Source organism: Schistocerca americana, chromosome 3, assembly GCF_021461395.2.
Source record: "Schistocerca americana isolate TAMUIC-IGC-003095 chromosome 3, iqSchAmer2.1, whole genome shotgun sequence".
Taxonomy (NCBI): Eukaryota; Metazoa; Arthropoda; class Insecta; order Orthoptera; family Acrididae; genus Schistocerca; species Schistocerca americana.
Window position 1 is genome coordinate 228,453,763 of NC_060121.1, and position 18,877 is coordinate 228,472,639.

At 43.4% G+C, this 18,877-nt stretch overlaps 1 protein-coding gene across 1 annotated transcript in view; it reads right to left on the bottom strand.

Moving 5' to 3' along the window:
• Positions 1-365: 365 nt before the first annotated feature.
• The window catches only part of LOC124605440 (calcium uptake protein 3, mitochondrial-like), a 212,550-nt gene continuing 194,038 nt past the window's right edge, over positions 366-18,877 (bottom strand). The window contains exon 2 of the mRNA XM_047137113.1: positions 366-2,313. Within this exon, the coding sequence (XP_046993069.1) occupies positions 854-2,173 (1,320 nt within the window). The 5' untranslated portion in view covers positions 2,174-2,313 and the 3' untranslated portion in view covers positions 366-853. The remainder of the gene's footprint in view (positions 2,314-18,877) is intronic.

Here is an 18,877-nt window from a genome sequence, read left to right on the forward strand (position 1 = left end):
GTACCTTGGATCTTATTCACCACCGCTCACGAACTTTCAGTGGATACTTAAAACAGGTTAGGACAGAAAACTAGATTCTGTAATAGAAAAAGGTGGTAATCAAAATGCAACTTGTTTCGATTTAACTATCGTTGTGTTGATCCTGATGTTATGTGTCAGTTCAAAGATAAAATAAAAAAATAACGAATGGGACTGGTATCGGTCTCTGACTAATGGCTGCGAAGATTATTGACTCTCTTCTTATAGGTTGACATAATTTGCACTGATTTTTGCTTAATCTGGTTATGTGCCAAATCATATTGCATCCCTTGAAAGACATTCTTATTACGTACAGGAGGTGCGTTACCGACTTTATTTGGGCAACCTTCTAACTGTTCAAATCTTTATTACATCACAATATTTTCAGTATTTCAATTACAAACGTGGATCGAAGAAAATGGCATGAACTTAAATGCTTGCAAGTGTATAAAATTAGTTAAGAAGTAGATTTTTAGTTACAAATACATTTTTAGAAGTTATGAACAACAGATAATTGTTTCCAGTTTCTTCTCGTGGAAACCCAGATGTACCAAATATTCATGATGGGCTTTGCCCTGATTCTCCTGTAGGGAATTAGTTATTTGGCACCATTTCAGCAAACATAACACTATACGTTAAACTTGCAACAGAACAATTTCTTAAATTTCAGTTACATTCCTGGTACAAAAATACAATTTTAGTTCCAGTTTACCCAGACAATGTTATTTCCCGTTGTAAAAAGTCGGGAGCAGCTCAGTATTTGGACGCAGACCGTCATCAAACGATTGCCCTCACCACATTCTTAATGCATTTGGCGTGAGGGATACAGGCATCATCAAACCATCGACTTCATCTCGTTCTTGATGCACGCCTTGAAGCTTTCCCACTTCTCGCGGGTGGGCTGCGCCTTGAACCTCCTGCGCAGGCGGTCCTTCATGATGGCGACGAACTCGCGCTGGCTCAGCCGGCCGTCACCGTCCACGTCGAAAATCTGGAAGACGGTGTGGACGAGGTGCCGGCTCACACCCGCGCCGCCGCAGATCTTGACGGCGCGGAAGAACTCCTGCTCGGCGACGGGCCGGCCCACCATGTTGAACATGTTCACCGCCACCGTGAAGTCGTCGATGTTGTTGAGGAACTGGCAGAAGGCCCAGAACTCGTCGAAGCCGATCCCCTTCTCCACCTTGATCCTGAGCAGCAGGCGGTCGAGGTACGCCTTGCACTCCGCGGAGTCGAGGTAGGTGTACCGCAGCAAGATCTTGGCGAAGTCCATCTCGGAGATGCGGTCGGCGCCCTTGGAGAACTCGTGGAACTCCAGCTCGACGATCTCCTTCTGCAGGTTCTCCATGAACTTCTCGAAGTCCTCGTAGCGCAGCACCTCTCTGCCGGACTTGCCGAAGAAGTGGACGGTGAGGAAGGTATCTACGGCTTGCCCGCTGCTGCTATCGTCCTGCCCGTGAGCCTCATGCGATGCCTGTCGTCGGCGGAAGTTGTTGTTGTTGTTGTTGACCCTCCAGAACTGGTGCTTCTTGCCCCTCCACGTCTGGATGAAGATGTCCTCGATGATGTGGAACTCGGACTTGTCGACACGCCGGTTACCGTCCGTGTCGAACATGTTGAAGGCGATGACGAAGCCACTGCGGGGCTTGATGAGCACCGACAGCAGAAAGAGGTACTCCGTGTACGAGATGAGTCCCCGGTCGCGTACGGTGCGGAACATGGCTGGCGACCCCGCGTGGAGCGGAGGGGTGGCCTCGCGGAAGGCGACCACGTCCGCCACGCTCAGTTGTCGCCTCTTGAGCCGGGGCCGCGGTTCCTGGTCCAACACCGACTCTAGGAAATCCTGAGGCGTCATGTAGACCTGCCCGTCGAACTCTACGGACGCGAACTTTATGAACCGCTGTTCGCGGTAGGCGAGCTTCCCGCTGACCGGCCCCTTCTGCTCTTCCTTCGGCTGCTTCGTCTCGTTGGCAGCCTCCAGCTTTCCCGTGCGGCTCGCTGCGTACACAGCCGCAGCGGTGCCGATGGCGCACGCTGCAGTGACCGCCACGACACCCCTACGCTTAGCGGAATTGTAGCTCTTGGCTGCAGCTGTGCCCAACAGTCGTTTTGGGATCCTGTGCAGTCTCGACCCCAAACGCACCAGTGACGACATCGTACAGCTATTAAGATTGATATCTGCTTTGTCTTCAATCAGCACTCCAAATTACGCCTGTCAAAAGCTTCCTGGTTTCATTTCACTGTCTGCTCTTCCAGTCACTTCTACGATAACAGCCATCTGCCGACTTCAGGCATCTGTGAACAAAAAAAAAATTGTGTTGAGGTCGAATAACTCTGCTAAGTTTAGGTGACAGAATATTTGTACCAATCCATATGTGGCATACAGCAAATCAGTGCTTAACAGTATTGGTTAAAAACAGTCTTGGTTGCAACTGTAGTTTTTTATTTTTCAACGACGCGTTTCGCCTTATTTTGGCATCTTGAGGTTATCTTTAGTCAGTGTAGCCAAAGGCTGACTAAATGATTCTTCAAAGAAATACCAAATTAAGATAACCTGAAAATGTGTCGTTGAAAAATAAAAAACTACAATTGCAGCCAAGACTGTTTTTAACCAATACTAGAATATTTGTAAATACTAGCTGTGTCTGCCGTGCGCTGCAACATCTATTTTTGTGAGGACGTACATACATACAAATCAGACACATTTACATGAACAGAATGATGAAAGAATGATTTTTTGTGCATTAAATTAAATTTTAAATAGTTTATTCAAGAATTCTGGGATATGTAGTATTTTTGTTGTTTCCATCTTCTGTGAAAAACAGACGTCTTTTTCGGGGGTTTCGTCAAAGTACGTGTATGTTACATATTTGTAGATACACTGACGGAAAAAATCGGCACAATAAAAAATGTAGAGTAATAAAATTTTGGAAATACATTTGTCTGGTAATATACTTAAGTGATTAACATTGAAGATCACAGGTTAATGTAAGCGCAAGATGTTATTGTTGTTGTGGTTTCAGTCCAGAGACTGGTTTGATGCAGCTCTACATGCTACTCTATCCTGTGCAAGCTTCTTCATCTCCCAGTACCTACTGTAACCTACATCCTTCTGAATCTGTTTAGTGTATTCATCTCTTGGTCTCCCTCCACGATTTTTACCCTCCACGCTGTCCTCCAATACTAAATTGGTGATCCCTTGATGCCTCAGAATATGCCCTACCAACCGATCCCTTCTTCTTGTCAAGTTGTGCCACAAATTTCTCTTCTCTCCAGTTCTATTCAATACCTCCTCATTAATTATGTGATCTAATCTTCAGCATTCTTCTGTAGCACCTCATTTCGAAAGCTTCTATTCTCTTCTTGTCCAAACTATTTATCGTCCACGTTTCACTTTCATACATTGCTACACTCCAGAAACAACTTCCTCACACTTAAATCTATATTCGATGTTAACAAATTTCTCTTCTTTTCCTTGCCATTGCTAATCTACATTTTATATCCTCTCTACTTCGACAATCATCAGTTATTTTGCTCCCCATGTGGCAAAACTCATTTACTACTTTAAGCAGCGTAACCCGATGTTGCAAATGTGAAATGCTGGTACATTATAACTGGCGTAACCCCAGAATGTTGAATGCAATCATGCAGACGTGCATACTTTATGTTGGACAACTGCCTGATGTCAGTTCCAAGCCGGTTGCCTTGGTCGGTCAGGCCGTGCGGTTCTAGGCGCGTCAGTCTGGAACCGCGTGACCGCTACGGTCGCAGGTTCGAATCCTGCCTCGGGCATGGATGTGTGTGATGTCCTTAGGTTAGTTAGGTTTAAGTAGTTCTAAGTTTTAGGGGACTGATGACCTCAGAAGTTAAGTCCCATAGTGCTCAGAGCCATTTGAACCATTTTGAACCTTGGTCGGCCAATACAGGGACGATGAATGCTCTTTATGTATGACGCTGGAGTTGGCGTCCAATGATTTCCTATATGAGCTATATAGAAGACAGCTCTGGTGATCAAACAGTCCGAGGCAACATGTGAACACTCCGTACAGCATGTTGAGTTACAATAGCGGTATGTGGACGAGCAATATTCTGTTGCAAAACACATCCTGGAATGCAGTTCGTGAATGGCAGCACAACAGGTCAAATAGCCAGAGTTACAAATTTACCGCCGCAGTGCGTGGGATGACCACGAGTGTGTTCTTGCTGTCATGCGAAATCGCGCCGCACACCGTAATTCCAACTGTAGGTCCAATGTTGACGAGTTGGTTGCCGGCCCTCAGCTGGCCTCCTCCTAACCAAAACACGACCGTCACTGGCACCGAGGCAGAACCAACTTCCGTCAGAGAACACAACAGACCTCCACGCTGCACTCAGATGAGGTCTCGCTTGACACCGCTGAAGTCGTAAATGGCGGTGTCTTGGAGTCGGTGAAATGCACGCTACGCTGTCTTGGAGCTGTCCTTGAAGTAACTGACTTGTAACAGGTCATTGTGTCACTGTGGTACCAATTTCTGCTCAGACTGCTGCTGCATATGCAGAACGATGCACCAGAGTCGTACGCCAAACACGATGATCTACCGTGTCGGTGGCGCCGCGTGGCCGTCCGGAGACCGATCATCTTGCGACCGTACATTCTCGTGACCAGCAGTCATGTACAGTCGCTACATTCCTCCCAAGTCTTTCTTCAATATCGTAGAAGGGGATCCAGCTTCTCGTACTCCCATTACATGAGACAGTTCAATCTCAGTGGTCAATTGATAATGGCTTCTTTGTCGCCTTAAAGGCACCCTTGACTAACATCAACTCACCACATCCAATCTCAAAGGTAACTAATGCTCACGACGGTTACAGCGTGTGTTTAAAGCAAACCTGGTTTGCATCCTTAAAGTGGAGCTACATGCGCCACTCTTATACGACTGGCGCGAAGTTTGAAAAGACACCATCTTACAAGTGTAGAACACGCCTACACACTTTCATTTATGTCTCTCAACTCCTCCTTGACGTTTTCTGTCAGTATATACACTACTGGCCATTAAAATTGCTACACCAAGAAGAAATGCAGATGAGAAACGGTTATTCATTGGACGAATATATTATGCTAGAACTGACGTGTGATTTTCACGCAATTTGAGTGCATAGATCCTGAGAAATCAGTACCCAGAACAACCACCTCTGGCCGTAATAACGGCCTTGATACACCTGGGCATTGAGTCAAACAGATCTTGGATGGCGTGTACAGGTACAGCTGCCCATGCAGCTTCAACACAATACCACAGTTCATCAAGAGTAGTGACTGACGTATTGTGATGAGCCAGTTGCTCGGCCAACATTGACCAGACGTTTTCAGTTGGTGACAGATCTGGATAATGTGCTGGCCAGGGCAGCAGCTGAACATTCCCTGTATCCAGAAAGGCCCGTACAGGACCTGCAACGTGCGGTCGTGCATTATCCTGCTGAAATGTAGGGTTTCGCAGGGATCGAATCAAGGGTACAGCCACGGGTCGTAACACATCTGAAATGTAACGTCCACTGTTTAAAGTGCCGTCAATGCGAACAAGAGATGACCGAGACGTCTAACCAATGGCACCCCATACCATCAAGCCGGGTGCTACGCCAGTACGGCGATGACGAATACACCCTTACAATGTGCGTTCACCGCGATGTCGCCAAACACGGATGCCACTATCATTATGCTGTAAGCAGAACCTGGATTTATCCGAAAAAATGACGCTTTGCCATTCGTGCACCCACGTTCGTCGTTGAGTACACCATCGCAGGCGCTCCTGTCTGTGATGCAGCGTCAAGGGTAACCGCAGCCATGGTCTCTGAGCTGATAGTCCATGCTGCTGCGAACGTCGTCAAACTGTTCGTGCAGATGGTTGTTGTCTTGCAAACGTCCCCATCTGTGACTCAGGGATCGAGACGAGGCTACACGATCCCTTACAGCCATGCGGATAAGGTGCCTGTCATCTCGATTGCTAGTGATGTGAGGTCGTTGGGATCCAGCACGGCGTTCCGTGTTACCCTCCTGAACTCACAGATTCCATATTCTGCTAACAGTCATTGGATCTCGACCAACGCGAGCAGCAATGTCACGATACGATGAACCGCAATCGCGATAGGCTACAATCCGACGTTTATCAAAGTCGGAAACGTGATGGTACGCATTTCTCCTCCTTACACGAGGAATCACAACAACGTTTCATCAGGCAACGCCCGTCAACTGCTGTTTGTGTATAAGAAATCGGTTGGAAAGTTTCCTCATGTCAGCACGTTGTAGGCGTCGCCACCGGCGCCAAACTTTTGTGAATGCTCTGAAAAGCTAATCATTTGCATAGCACAGCTACTTCTTCCTGTCGGTTAAATTTCGAGTCCGTAGTACGTCATCTTCGTGCTGTAGCAATTTTAATGGCCGGTAGTGTATTTTATCCGTATCTCTACCAACTTCCGCCCAGCAATTTCATCTAAAGTCTAAGGAAACTTTTTTTAACTCTGCCAGTAACTGATCTTTCTTTCAACAAAAAGCACTGTCGCTGACAAGTGCCTCATTCTCCGCGTTTTGTACCACGCGGCTCTAGAGAGGACGTTAAATGTATGTGTGGTACAGATCCGTGTGGCATGCTGTTTGGCTCCGAAAAACGCTGTCAGTATTATTGGTTGGCTACAGTGCTTTTTCTAACAGTATGGTTGTCGCAATGAACAAAGCAAATATGAGACAGGCTGCCCTTCAGACGTATGTAGTACTTCAAGTTAATCAGTTACAGGAAATAAATACCGACACGTCATTTTAGTACGTTTCTACATGTCACTAGTCCTCATTGTCACCATCAACAGTAGCGGTAGTGGGGAATCTGTTATTCAAACAGTATTTTTATGCAAATAGTGAGTCACGTGTCCATCAAATTTTGTTGAAATTGCTGCAGACGTTCCTGGGTTACCTTTTTATATCATGCTTTTCCAATCCAGACTCTCGTTCATAGAGGTATGTATGTATGTATTGTGTGTTAACCGGGGTCCTAAAAATGAGGGAGAGGCTCCGTTCCCTCCGCAGCCGCAGTGGTCCACAACCCCACGACTGCCACCGCAGTCCCAGTCCACTGCACCCCTCCGCCGCCCCACACCGAACCCAGGGTTATTGTGCGGTTAGTCCCCCGATGGATCCCACCTGCAAGGAACGTCTCACACCAGATGAGTGTAACCCCTTTGTTTGCGTGGTAGAGTAATGGTGGTGTACGCATACGTGGAGAACTTGTTTGCGCACCAATCGCCGACATAGTGTAGCTAAGACGGAATAAGGGGAACCAGCCCGCATTCGCCGAGGTAAATGGAAAACCGCCTAAAAACCATTCACAGACTGGCCGCTTCACCGGACCTCGACACAAGTCTGCCGGGCAGATTCGTGCGGGAACCAGGCGCTCCTTGCCACTCCGGAAAGCCTTGCGTTGGACCGAGCGGCTAACCGGGTGGGCCATTCATAGTGGCGCTAGGAGTGTCTTACTGTCACAGTAATTTTTTTCCCAGATAACAACAAGTGATGTGTGACAGTTTTGGTAGAAATTTCTTCAGGCGTTAGAGAGAGAGATACTGATACGTCCTCCTCTAGACGTCATGGGTTGTTATCGAATGTTTATATATTTCCCCCAACAATATTTTTATACAAATAATGAGCTGTGTTCATAAAATATTTCATGAAAATTGCGGGCGCGCGGACCATTCACGTACAGCTCATCGTAATCAGTGGAATGAGACGGGACCGCATAGAAGGCGAACAAACACAATGCTTCAGTAGGCATGGTCCTATTGCAGGTAATATAGAGCTACCGTTCTCTGACCTTATAACTGACTTAACTCCGCCAGTTATAGGCTGGCCTACAGCTTAACAAGGACACCGAAGCATGTAGCAACTCGGCATTTTTCACATTAACAAACACTGACAGAGGTGAAAGAAGTAATAAGTGACAGATAGAAACCTTGCGATTGAACTAAGGATCGAATTCCATACTTTTCACTCCGCAGGACTGCACTTTACCACTAATTCTTCGAGCCACGAAACTATAACATATTATGAAACTGCAGTATATGTGTTGTGAATAAGTAGAATGTAATGTATAAATGCATGGTTTCGCGGCGATACGAATTAATAAAATTTTGTCGGGCTTCCAGCCGCGTCAGGTGGTTAAAATCCCACGAGCTCTCCTCAGTCATTGTCAAGTGGTAAGAATGACAATGACTGAGGAGACCTCGGTCGAAAGCTCGTTGGATTTTAACCACCTGACGCGGCTGGAAGCCCGACAAAATTTTATTAGTAAAATGTAATGTTCGTTCGGACATGCATGCACGTCCGAAGGAACAATGCGTCGAACTTCTTCAGAACACTGGCATTGCAATTTCCTATTCATCCGCCAATACCGGGATTGCTACTTTAAATGTCTGCCCTGTACGGGAAAAACATTAATGGGATTTACGAGTACAGGTATTACTACGGACGACGACATATGATCTTTGGGTCTGGTCATGAGTCATGGTCAGGTAGACGACTGTGGTTAAATGGTTCAAATGCCTCTGAGGACTATGAGATTTAACATCTAAGGTCATCAGTCCCCTAGAACTTAGATCTACTTTAACCTAACTAACCTAAGGACATCACACACATCCATGCCCGAGGCAGGATTCGAACCTGCTACCGTAGCGGCAGCGCGGTTCCGAACTGTAGCGCTCGGTAACAGCGGCCGGCGACTGTCGTTAAGGCGGCCGCCCGCGTAAAGCATGTAATCCGAGTTGAATTGCCGGTCGGCCACAAAGTTTCCTTGTATTTACATTATGAAACTGGGACGTGTTCATATTCGCAACTGCGAATACATTACATGTATAACATATTACTCTCGCAGCCGCTGAAGTCACTGGGCGCGGTGGCTGATGTAAGGTAACATCGACACAAATAGAAGATACTCGACGGGCAGTGGGACTTAATCCGACTTCGTTAGCTGACAACACTGAGAGCTTGGTATGCTTGTGTATACGAAAGCAGCCCACCCGAAACAGAACGCAGTACAGCAAACACAATGTACGTTTGCGGTAATTCCAGTGTACATAGTATTCTTTTCTGGGCTAGGGTTTGTAATAATCCGAAATAACTAACTATCGGTCCAAAGCAAAACACAGTCTTGTTTCTTTTCATCTTATCTGTAACTCTACCTCTAGATCTATCTCTACATGCTTACTCTGCAATCCACATTTGAGTGGTATGCAGACTGTTCATAGAATCACTTTCAAAGAATTTCTCTACCATTTCACTATCTAATAACAAATCTGCAAAATGAACACTTAAATCTTTCTGCGCGAACCCTGACTCCTCTTATTTCATTACGATGGTCATTTTGCCCTACGTAGGTGACACTCAACAAAATATTTTCGCATTCGGAGGAAAAAGTTAGTGATTTCCAATTTTATGAAAAGATTTCGCTGCAAAAGAAAACGTTTTTCCCCTAATTACTGTCACCCTAATTCAAGTATCATATCCATGACAAACACTCCCTTATTTCGCGATAATACAAAACGAACTGTTTCGTTGTCCTCCGTCAACACTATCAGATACTGCGTAGCAGCATTACTTCAGAAGAGGACGGACAAGCGTTGTGTAGGTAGTCTCTTTAGTGCATGCGTTGCATCTTCTTCGACAATTTAAAAATTATGCGATTCATCATGCAACCGGAATTTATTGGACTTCTTTTGGTACCCACGTGAAGAACCTCTCAGTTTTTATTGCTTAAGGTCAACGTCACTTTTGGCACCATAAAGACATCTTGTCTACGTAATTTTGTAATTGGTTTTGATCTTATAAGACTTTACTATATGGTAAACAACAGCATCATTTGCAAAAAATCTACCAACGCTACTTAGATTGTCTCCTAGATCCTTTATACAAACTAGGAGCAGTTGAGGGCCTGTAACATCGTTGGGAAACGCCAGATATCATTTCTGTTTCCATTAGATGGCTTTCCGTTAGTTACAACGAACTCAGACCTTTCTGACAGGTAATCATGAATCCAGTCGCAGTGCTGTAACGATACTCCACAGGCACACAAACTGATGAAATGTGTCAAAAGCCTGCTGGAAATCTAAAAATACTGAATCTATTTGAGATCCTCTGTCGATAGCTTTCGTGTGCATAGCGCTCGTTCTGTTTCACGAGAGCGATATTTTCTGAATTCGTGCTGCATAAGTGTCAATAGATATTATTTTCAGAGGTATTTCATAATTTTAGAACACACTGTATGTTCCAAAATTCCGCTACAAACTGATATCAACAAGTTGGGTGCATAACTGAGCTGATTACTCCTGTTTCGTCTTTATGTATTAGGGAGACATGAGCAACGTTCCAGTCCTTACGTGAAGATCTTACGTCGAGCGAGCAGGTGTACATGATTCCTAAATACGGAGCTATTACGTCAGAATAGTCCAAAAGGTTACCTAATTGGTATATAATCTGAACCTGGAGACATTCATCTATTAAGCGACTTCAGTTGCTTCACTACACCAAGGCGATCTACCTCTAAGTTACTCGTGTTGGCAGTTGTTCTTCAATCTGATATTGGGATATTAACTGCGTATTCTTTGGTAAAGAAATTTCGGAGAACTATGGTTAGTAATGCCGTTTTACTGGCGATGTCGGAATTAATAATTCCATAGTTATCATACAGTAAAAGTACTGATAATCTCTTTCCACTGATGTGTACTTTACATACAGTCAGAATATCTTTGGATTTTCTGCGAGATATCGAAACAGCGTCCGCTGTGGAAACTATTACAAGCTTCTTACATCTCCCATCGGCCATCTCAACTACAGTCTTCCTGAAGCACCCAATTAATGTTTCATCTTGGATACGTCTTGGGCATAAAACAATTTTATTTAATAAAAGTTGCTATCATATGAAAAACAAGCAGCCTTGTTTGCAGTGATGATTTTTTTATTATTTCCCAATGACATGTTTCACCTTTATTTAGGCATCTTCGTATTTGTCTACAGAAGAAGTACAAAATCTCATAATAGTGACGTGACCCCGTTTAGTGAGATTGGATTACAAAGAAAATATTAAACAACTTACTGATATTTGGTAAAGATGGGTACCTGTGATACTGCCCGTAAAATATCCCAGCAGGTAAATGCCCCTTGTCAAAGCTTTAAAAACACTGCACGATGGCGTGTAAAATCGAATGAAACAGATGACAACGGTATTTTTTTGATAAATTAACCCGCTTTGTTGCTTAATTGACAACCCACACTAGAAGTACCAAGGAAGCAGAAGATTTCCTTATTACGGCATGTGGCGCAGTCCAATGCAAACCAAACAGAATGAGGCCTATAGTAAAGCTTCACATCATAAACATGTCTGAGGTGTATTGCGTATTACAGGACACCACGCAATGTTTTTAAAACTTTGACAAGGGATATTTACCTGATGGGATATTTTATGAGCGGTATCCCAGGTAACACCGCTATCAAATTTCAGTAAGTTAATACATTCTTTGTAATGTAATGACAATAAATAGGGTCACATCACTATTATGAAACTTTTTATATCTTCCGTAAGCCAATCCGAAGGTGGCTAAATAAAGGTGAACGCGTACTTGGGAAATAAAAAGATTTTAACACTGCAACGAAGACTGCTTGTTTTTTCTTACTGACTGCTGTAGCAACCAGGTTATGAACTGTAAAACTGTCCTAAGTTTGTCGTCAGCTTGAAGGTTGGTTCGAACACCATTGTGATTCACTAAGTAAGGCTCTATCTGATGTGGTATGCACTTGCCATCCTCTGATATTTTAACTGACAGACAGCCACATATCGGGGTTCAGTGAAGGGCTCCGTCCATGTGCCAACCCTTCGAAGAACTTCGGGCGAACTGTTAAACCGCGTAACATCAACAGTGAATTCAGTATTCAAGACATGTTTGCCTATGTACGGGGCGAGATTGATTATAGTCTGAATGGTTGTACAGGGTACAGTGGAGGGCACTCTGAAAATTTGATAAAGATAAATGAAAACTTTGATTGTGTACACAATTGTAAAAAGCACCTGAAGATTCTATGTGTATTCATGTAAAATATACATCCATGCTAATTCCGATAGTTCTTTTGAAAATAAGTATTTTCTTGACATACGTAACAGTTAAAGTTCATCCTGTGTTTCCATCTTCATTTATGTAGAAGAAATAGTCTTGTGAAATCGGATGAACTTTTTTTTTAAATACCCGCTACCTGGATTTTATGATATTTATTTGGAGTTCTTCAACTCATGTGATTCCAAAGCTGCTTTTCTGCTACGGTTCGACTCACAAATTCATCCACGCTCATCTTTAATCAGTCAATAAATCCACAAAGATCTGCAGTGCGCAAATGTGGCATCAAATGGTTTGCACGCCACGAGGTTACCAGAATGCTGTAGGGCCACCAGCTCCGAGACTCTGATCTTGTAAGCGGCTTACAGCACAGCGTCCTTCAGATTTCCCCCTCCCCACCACCACTTCCCTTCCGCTGTGGAGCACACAGGAACGAAAAGCGACTGCCGGTGCGTAGGCAGCTGTCTGCGGCACGTGGCACCGAAGAAAGCCCACAATATCGCCCCGACACTCCATCGATTCTCCGCATGCCAACAGCCGCCAGCTTCCTCAAGCTTTCCTTCTTCACGTGCGAGCATAAAAGATGTTGTTTATTCTCATCAAAAATGGCTCTGAGCACTATGGGACTTAACATCTATGGTCATTAGTCCCCTAGAACTTAGAACTACTTAAACCTAACTAACCTAAGGACATCACACAACACCCAGTCATCACGAGGCAGAGAAAATCCATGACCCCGCTGGGAATCGAACCCGGGAACCCGGGCGCGGGAAGCGATAACGCTACCGCACGACGACGAGCTGCGGACTTATTCTCATCTTTTATATTTACATTGCCAGCATTTACAAAAATACTGACTGCGTCCATATACATGTGAACTTTAGTGTCTTTTGCATATTAGAACTGAAACCAAGTTCCTCGAGAAGAAAACGAAAAATAAAAATCTGAACACAAAGTTTTGTGTTTAGAACATGTTCGTTCACCAAACTTTTTTTCCAAATTATACATTATCAAAATCATCAACTGAAACTAAAAGTTACTTTTAACAGCCACACCACCACCACCACCACCACCACCACCACCACCACCTTCATCATCCTCGTATTGATTTATATCGATCAATAAGACTTGTATGTGTTGTGTGTACGACTTTGGTGCAGCCTGTGATACAGTCAGACGCCGTCTTCCCCTTCTCAAATTCCATAGTTTCCCATCCGTCCGATCTTCTTCCCGAAACCCCCTTGAATTCATCACATCTTTAACATCTTGCATCCATCTTCCAAGAAGCCCTCAAAGTTTTCTTCGCTCAACAGATGCCTAATTACACATTCTTTTCGACCATCTGTTATCATTCATTCGTTGGAGTTGGCAATACCAAGTTAATATTTTGCTATCTACGACCTCGGGGAGTGGCTCTCTTTACGCACTAATTTCCTGTATTCTGTTATTTGTCACGTGTTCCAGTCTAAAGACACGACAACTTCTTTGTCAAAAATCCAGCTCAAGCGACAAGAATTAATTGTTTTCTTCTTCGGTTAGCTCCCGTATGTCACCACTGTATGTGGTGTTGTTCTCTACGATTGACTTATGCCGCAACACCTTCGTTGCCTTCGTAGAAAGGAGTTAAGTTGGCCATTTACTCTTTTTCCTCACCCAGTTTTGTGTTTGTCTTGTGTGTTTATTCTACTTGCGGTAAAACTGACACCCGCGTATTTAAATGCATTTTTTTTTTTTTTTTGTCAACAGTCTACTGACTGGTTTGATGCGGCCCGCCACGAATTCCTTTCCTGTGCTAACCTCTTCATCTCAGAGTAGCACTTGCAACCTACGTCCTCAATTATTTGCTTGACGTATTCCGATCTCTGTCTTCCTCTACAGTTTTTGCCCTCTACAGCTCCCTCTAGTACCATGGAAGTCATTCCCTCATGTCTCAGCAGATGTCCTATCATCCTGTCCCTTTTCCTTATCAGTGTTTTCCATATATTCTTTTCCTCTCCGATTCTGCATAGAACCTCCTCATTCCTTACCTTATCAGTCCACCTTATTTTCAACATTCGTCTATAGCACCACATCTCAAATGCTTCGATTCTCTTCTGTTCCGGTTTTCCCACAGTCCATGTTTCACTACCATACAATGCTGTACTCCAGACGTACATCCTCAGAAATTTCTTCCTCAAATTAAGGCCGGTATTTGATATTAGTAGACTTCTCTTGGCCAGAAATGCCTTTTTTGCCATAGCGAGTCTGCTTTTGATGTCCTCTTTGCTCCGTCCGTCATTGGTTATTTTACTGCCTAGGTAGCAGAATTCCTTAACTTCATTGACTTCGTGACCATCAATCCTGATGTTAAGTTTCTCGCTGTTCTCATTTCTGCTACTTCTCATTACCTTCGTCTTTCTCCGATTTACTCTCAAACCGTACTGTGTACTCATTAGACTGTTCATTCCGTTCAGCAGATCATTTAATTCTTCTTCACTTTCACTCAGGATAGCAATGTCATCAGCGAATCGTATCATTGATATCCTTTCACCTTGTATTTCAATTCCACTCCTGAACCTTTCTTTTATTTCCATCATTGCTTCCTCGATGTACAGATTGAAGAGTAGGGGCGAAAGGCTACAGCCTTGTCTTACACCCTTCTTAATACGAGCACTTCGTTCTTGATCGTCCACTCTTATTATTCCCTCTTGGTTGTTGTACATATTGTATATGACCCGTCTCTCCCTATAGCTTACCCCTACTTTCTTCACAATCTCGAACAGTTTGCACCATTTTATATTGTCGAACGCTTTTTCCAGGTCGACAAATCCTATGAAAGTGTCTTGATTTTTCTTTAGCCTTGCTTCCATTATTAGCCGTAACGTCAGAATTGCCTCTCTCGTTCCTTTACTTTTCCTAAAGCCAAACTGATCGTCATCTAGTGCATTCTCAATTTTCTTTTCCATTCTTCTGTATATTATTCTTGTAAGCAGCTTCGATGCATGAGCTGTGAAGCTGATTGTGCGATAATTCTCGCACTTGTCAGCTCTTGGCGTCTTCGGAATTGTGTGGATGATGCTTTTCCGAAAGTCAGATGGTATATCGCCAGACTCATATATTCTACACACCAACGTGAATAGTCGTTTTGTTGCCACTTCCCCCAATGATTTTAGAAATTCTGATGGAATGTTATCTATCCCTTCTGCCTTATTTGACCGTAAGTCCTCCAAATCTCTTTTAAATTCCGATTCTAATACTGGCTCCCCTATCTCTTCTAAATCGACTCCTGTTTCTTCTTCTATCACATCAGACAAATCTTCACCCTCATAGAGGTTTTCAATGTATTCTTTCCACCTATCTGCTCTCTCCTCTGCATTTAACAGTGGAATTCCCGTTGCACTCTTAATGTTACCACCGTTGCTTTTAATGTCACCAAAGGTTGTTTTGACTTTCCTGTATGCTGAGTCTGTCCTTCCGACAATCATATCTTTTTCGATGTCTTCACATTTTTCCTGCAGCCATTTCGTCTTAGCTTCCCTGCACTTCCTATTTATTTCACTCCTCAGCGACTTGTATTTCCGTATTCCTGATTTTCCCGGAACATGTTGGTACTTCCTCCTTTCATCAATCAACTGAAGTACTTCTGTTACCCATGGTTTCTTCGCAGCTACCTTCTTTGTACCTATGTTTTCCTTCTCAACTTCTGTGATGGCCCTTTTTAGAGATGTCCATTCCACTTCAGCTGTACTACCTACTGCGCTATTCCTTATTGCTGTATCTATAGCGTTAGAGAACTTCAAACGTATCTCGTCACTCCTTAGTACTTCCGTATCCCACTTTTTTGCGTATTGATTCTTCCTGTCTAATGTCTTGAACTTCAGCCTACTCTTCATCACTACTATATTGTGATCTGAGTCTATATCTGCTCCTGGGTACGCCTTACAGTCCAGTATTTGATTTCGGAATCTCTCTCTGACCATGATGTAATCTAATTGAAATCTTCCCGTATCTCCCGGCCTTTTCCAAGTATACCTCCTCCTCTTGTGATACTTGAACAGGGTATTCGCTATTACTAGCTGAAACTTGTTACAGAACTCAATTAGTCTTTCTCCTCTTTCATTCCTCGTCCCAAGCCCATATTCTCCTGTAATCTTTTCTTCTTCCCCTACAACTACATTCCAGTCGCCCATGACTATTTGATTTTCGTCCGACTTTACATACTGCATTACCCTTCCAATATCCTCATACACTTTCTCTATCTGTTCATCTTCAGCTTGCGACGTCGGCATGTATACCTGAACTATCGTTGTCGGTGTTGGTCTGCTGTCGATTCTGATTAGAACAACCCGGTCACTGAACTGTTCACAGTAACACACCCTCTGCCCTACCTTCCTATTCATAACGAATCCTACACCTGTTATACCATTTTCTGCTGCTGTTGATATTACCCGATACTCATCTGACCAGAAATCCTTGTCTTCTTTCCACTCCCTTCCACTTCACTTCACTGACCCCTAAATGCATAGACACGTTTAATTTTTCAGAGATTCCTACACACAAATCTATTCGGTCGTCTTTACACACTGTCACGTATTCCGTCTGTTTTGTGTTTACTATCAGGCCTGTTTATTGTCAGCACCCATTTTGTGTACCCTTCGTGCAGTTTCCTGAACACGTAACACGAGTCGTCTATACTGTTCGCCGATGACAAGATTCTGTAAGCGGGAGGCTAAGTATAGAGCATTTCTTGTCCTATGGGGATTCTCATTCCACGACATTTCCTCCTTAAATTTTGCAAAACTTTTTCTAAGTACGCTTTAAGTAAAATCGGTGCTAATGAGCAGGCCGACCGCTGTGGCCGAACGGTTCTAGGCGCTTCAGTCCGGAACCAGGCTGCTGCTACAGTTGCAGGTTCGAATCCTGCCTCGGGCATGGATGTGTGTGATGTCCTTAGATTAGTTAGGTTTAAGTAGTTCTAAGTTCTAAGGGACTGATGACCTCAGATGTTAAGTCCCATAGTGCTTGGAGCCATTTGAAACTTTTTTTAACTAATGGGCAACCTCGTCTTAGATCCTTATTTATGGGAAATTCTTGAGAAATTTTGTTGCCTACTTTAAACGTACTGTCGCAACCCTCGTTTAAGTTTCTTATTGTCTGGGTTCCTCGTAAAGACTTTATCTATTAACGAAGATACCACATGCCAATCGAATTTTTAAAATTTTTTATATTTATGGTACGTGAAGATTACGAATCAAACAACAATCTTTCAAAGCAATTCAACGCATATCTCAAAAATTCTCGAAGAAATCGGCTTTGAAGTTTTCCGAATATCTTTAATTCGCTAAAGCTAGGACGAGTTTTTGGTGGGCTACTTGGTTTGCTCTTTAAGAAAATGCTAGCCTCCCATATAAGTGGCACACGCTCGGCTCGCTGCCGATGCAGATTTTTAGACAAAAATGCATGTTCGATAAGTATTTCCGTGAAAGTAAAGAACATAAAGATAATACATTTATGTCTGTAATATTTTTAATCCAAATAATCTTAATTCACAAACATATGTAAGACACTGGTATATAATAATTTATATTTCTAATGAAAATTGGAAAGGTCTGAGGGCTATGTAATTAGAAAAAGAAGGGACGCATTTTTCATATATATATATATATATATATATATATATATATATATATATATATATATATATACTAATTAACCCCTATATAATTCATTATTCATGAAAAATGCGTCCCTTATATATATATATCATGAATTTTGTACTTAAATGATGTACGTATTAGAACCAAACGGGAATAAACGAAAAAAATGAAGACCAAAACTGGAACCAATGATCAAACGAGTACCATATTCCAGAGCTACCTAATTTTCTTTCTTCTTCATCTATTTTACGCTGCAGAGAACTGCTCTGAGAATGTACAACTTTGTTTAAAAATTTGCGTCAGTCGGGAATCGAACTAGACTGCCCACATGGCAGGAGCGCCGTCTACCACAGAGCCACGTGACCCATCGAAAAAATCGTCCTAGCTTTAGCAAATTAAACGTGCTCGGAGAACTTAAAAGTCGAGTTCCTCGATAATGTTTCAGAATTGCATGAAACTGCGTTTGGGGAAGCATATATGAGTTTTGCATTTTACGTAAGATAAGTATAAAAAATTATAAATATCTGATTGTCTTATAGTCCCCTTTTAAGTCCCCTGCACAACCCTTAGAATGTCGTTAACACGAACTGCGAAGCACCGTGTATGTTCGGCAAGCCACTGTACGTGGCTTAGTCGTAATATCGTTTTTCTGTCCTACTCCATTCGCATGCCATCTATGTGGTGTTTTATGTGATGTAAATAAGACAAGAAAAGGAGCATGTGACCACTGAAGGAAAGATATACACAGTTGTATAAATGTAAATTCCTCCCGTGGCCAAATACTCTTTTTCTTGTATTTACGTCACATACACTGATCAGCCAGAATATTATGATAACCTGCATAATAGCCGGTATGTCCAGCTTTGGCACGGATAACAGCGGCAATGCATCGTAGCATGGAAGCAATAAGACCTTGGTAGGTCACTGGAGAGAGTTGGCACACCTGCGTACACAAGTTACCTAAATGAAGTGAGGAGAAAGAGGGGGCGGGGGGGTGGGCATGAGCTCTGACGCCACGTTCAGTCACATCCCAGACGTGTTCGATCGGATTCCAGTCTGGCGACCTAGGAGGCCCAGCACATCAGCTGGAACTCGCCACTCTGTTC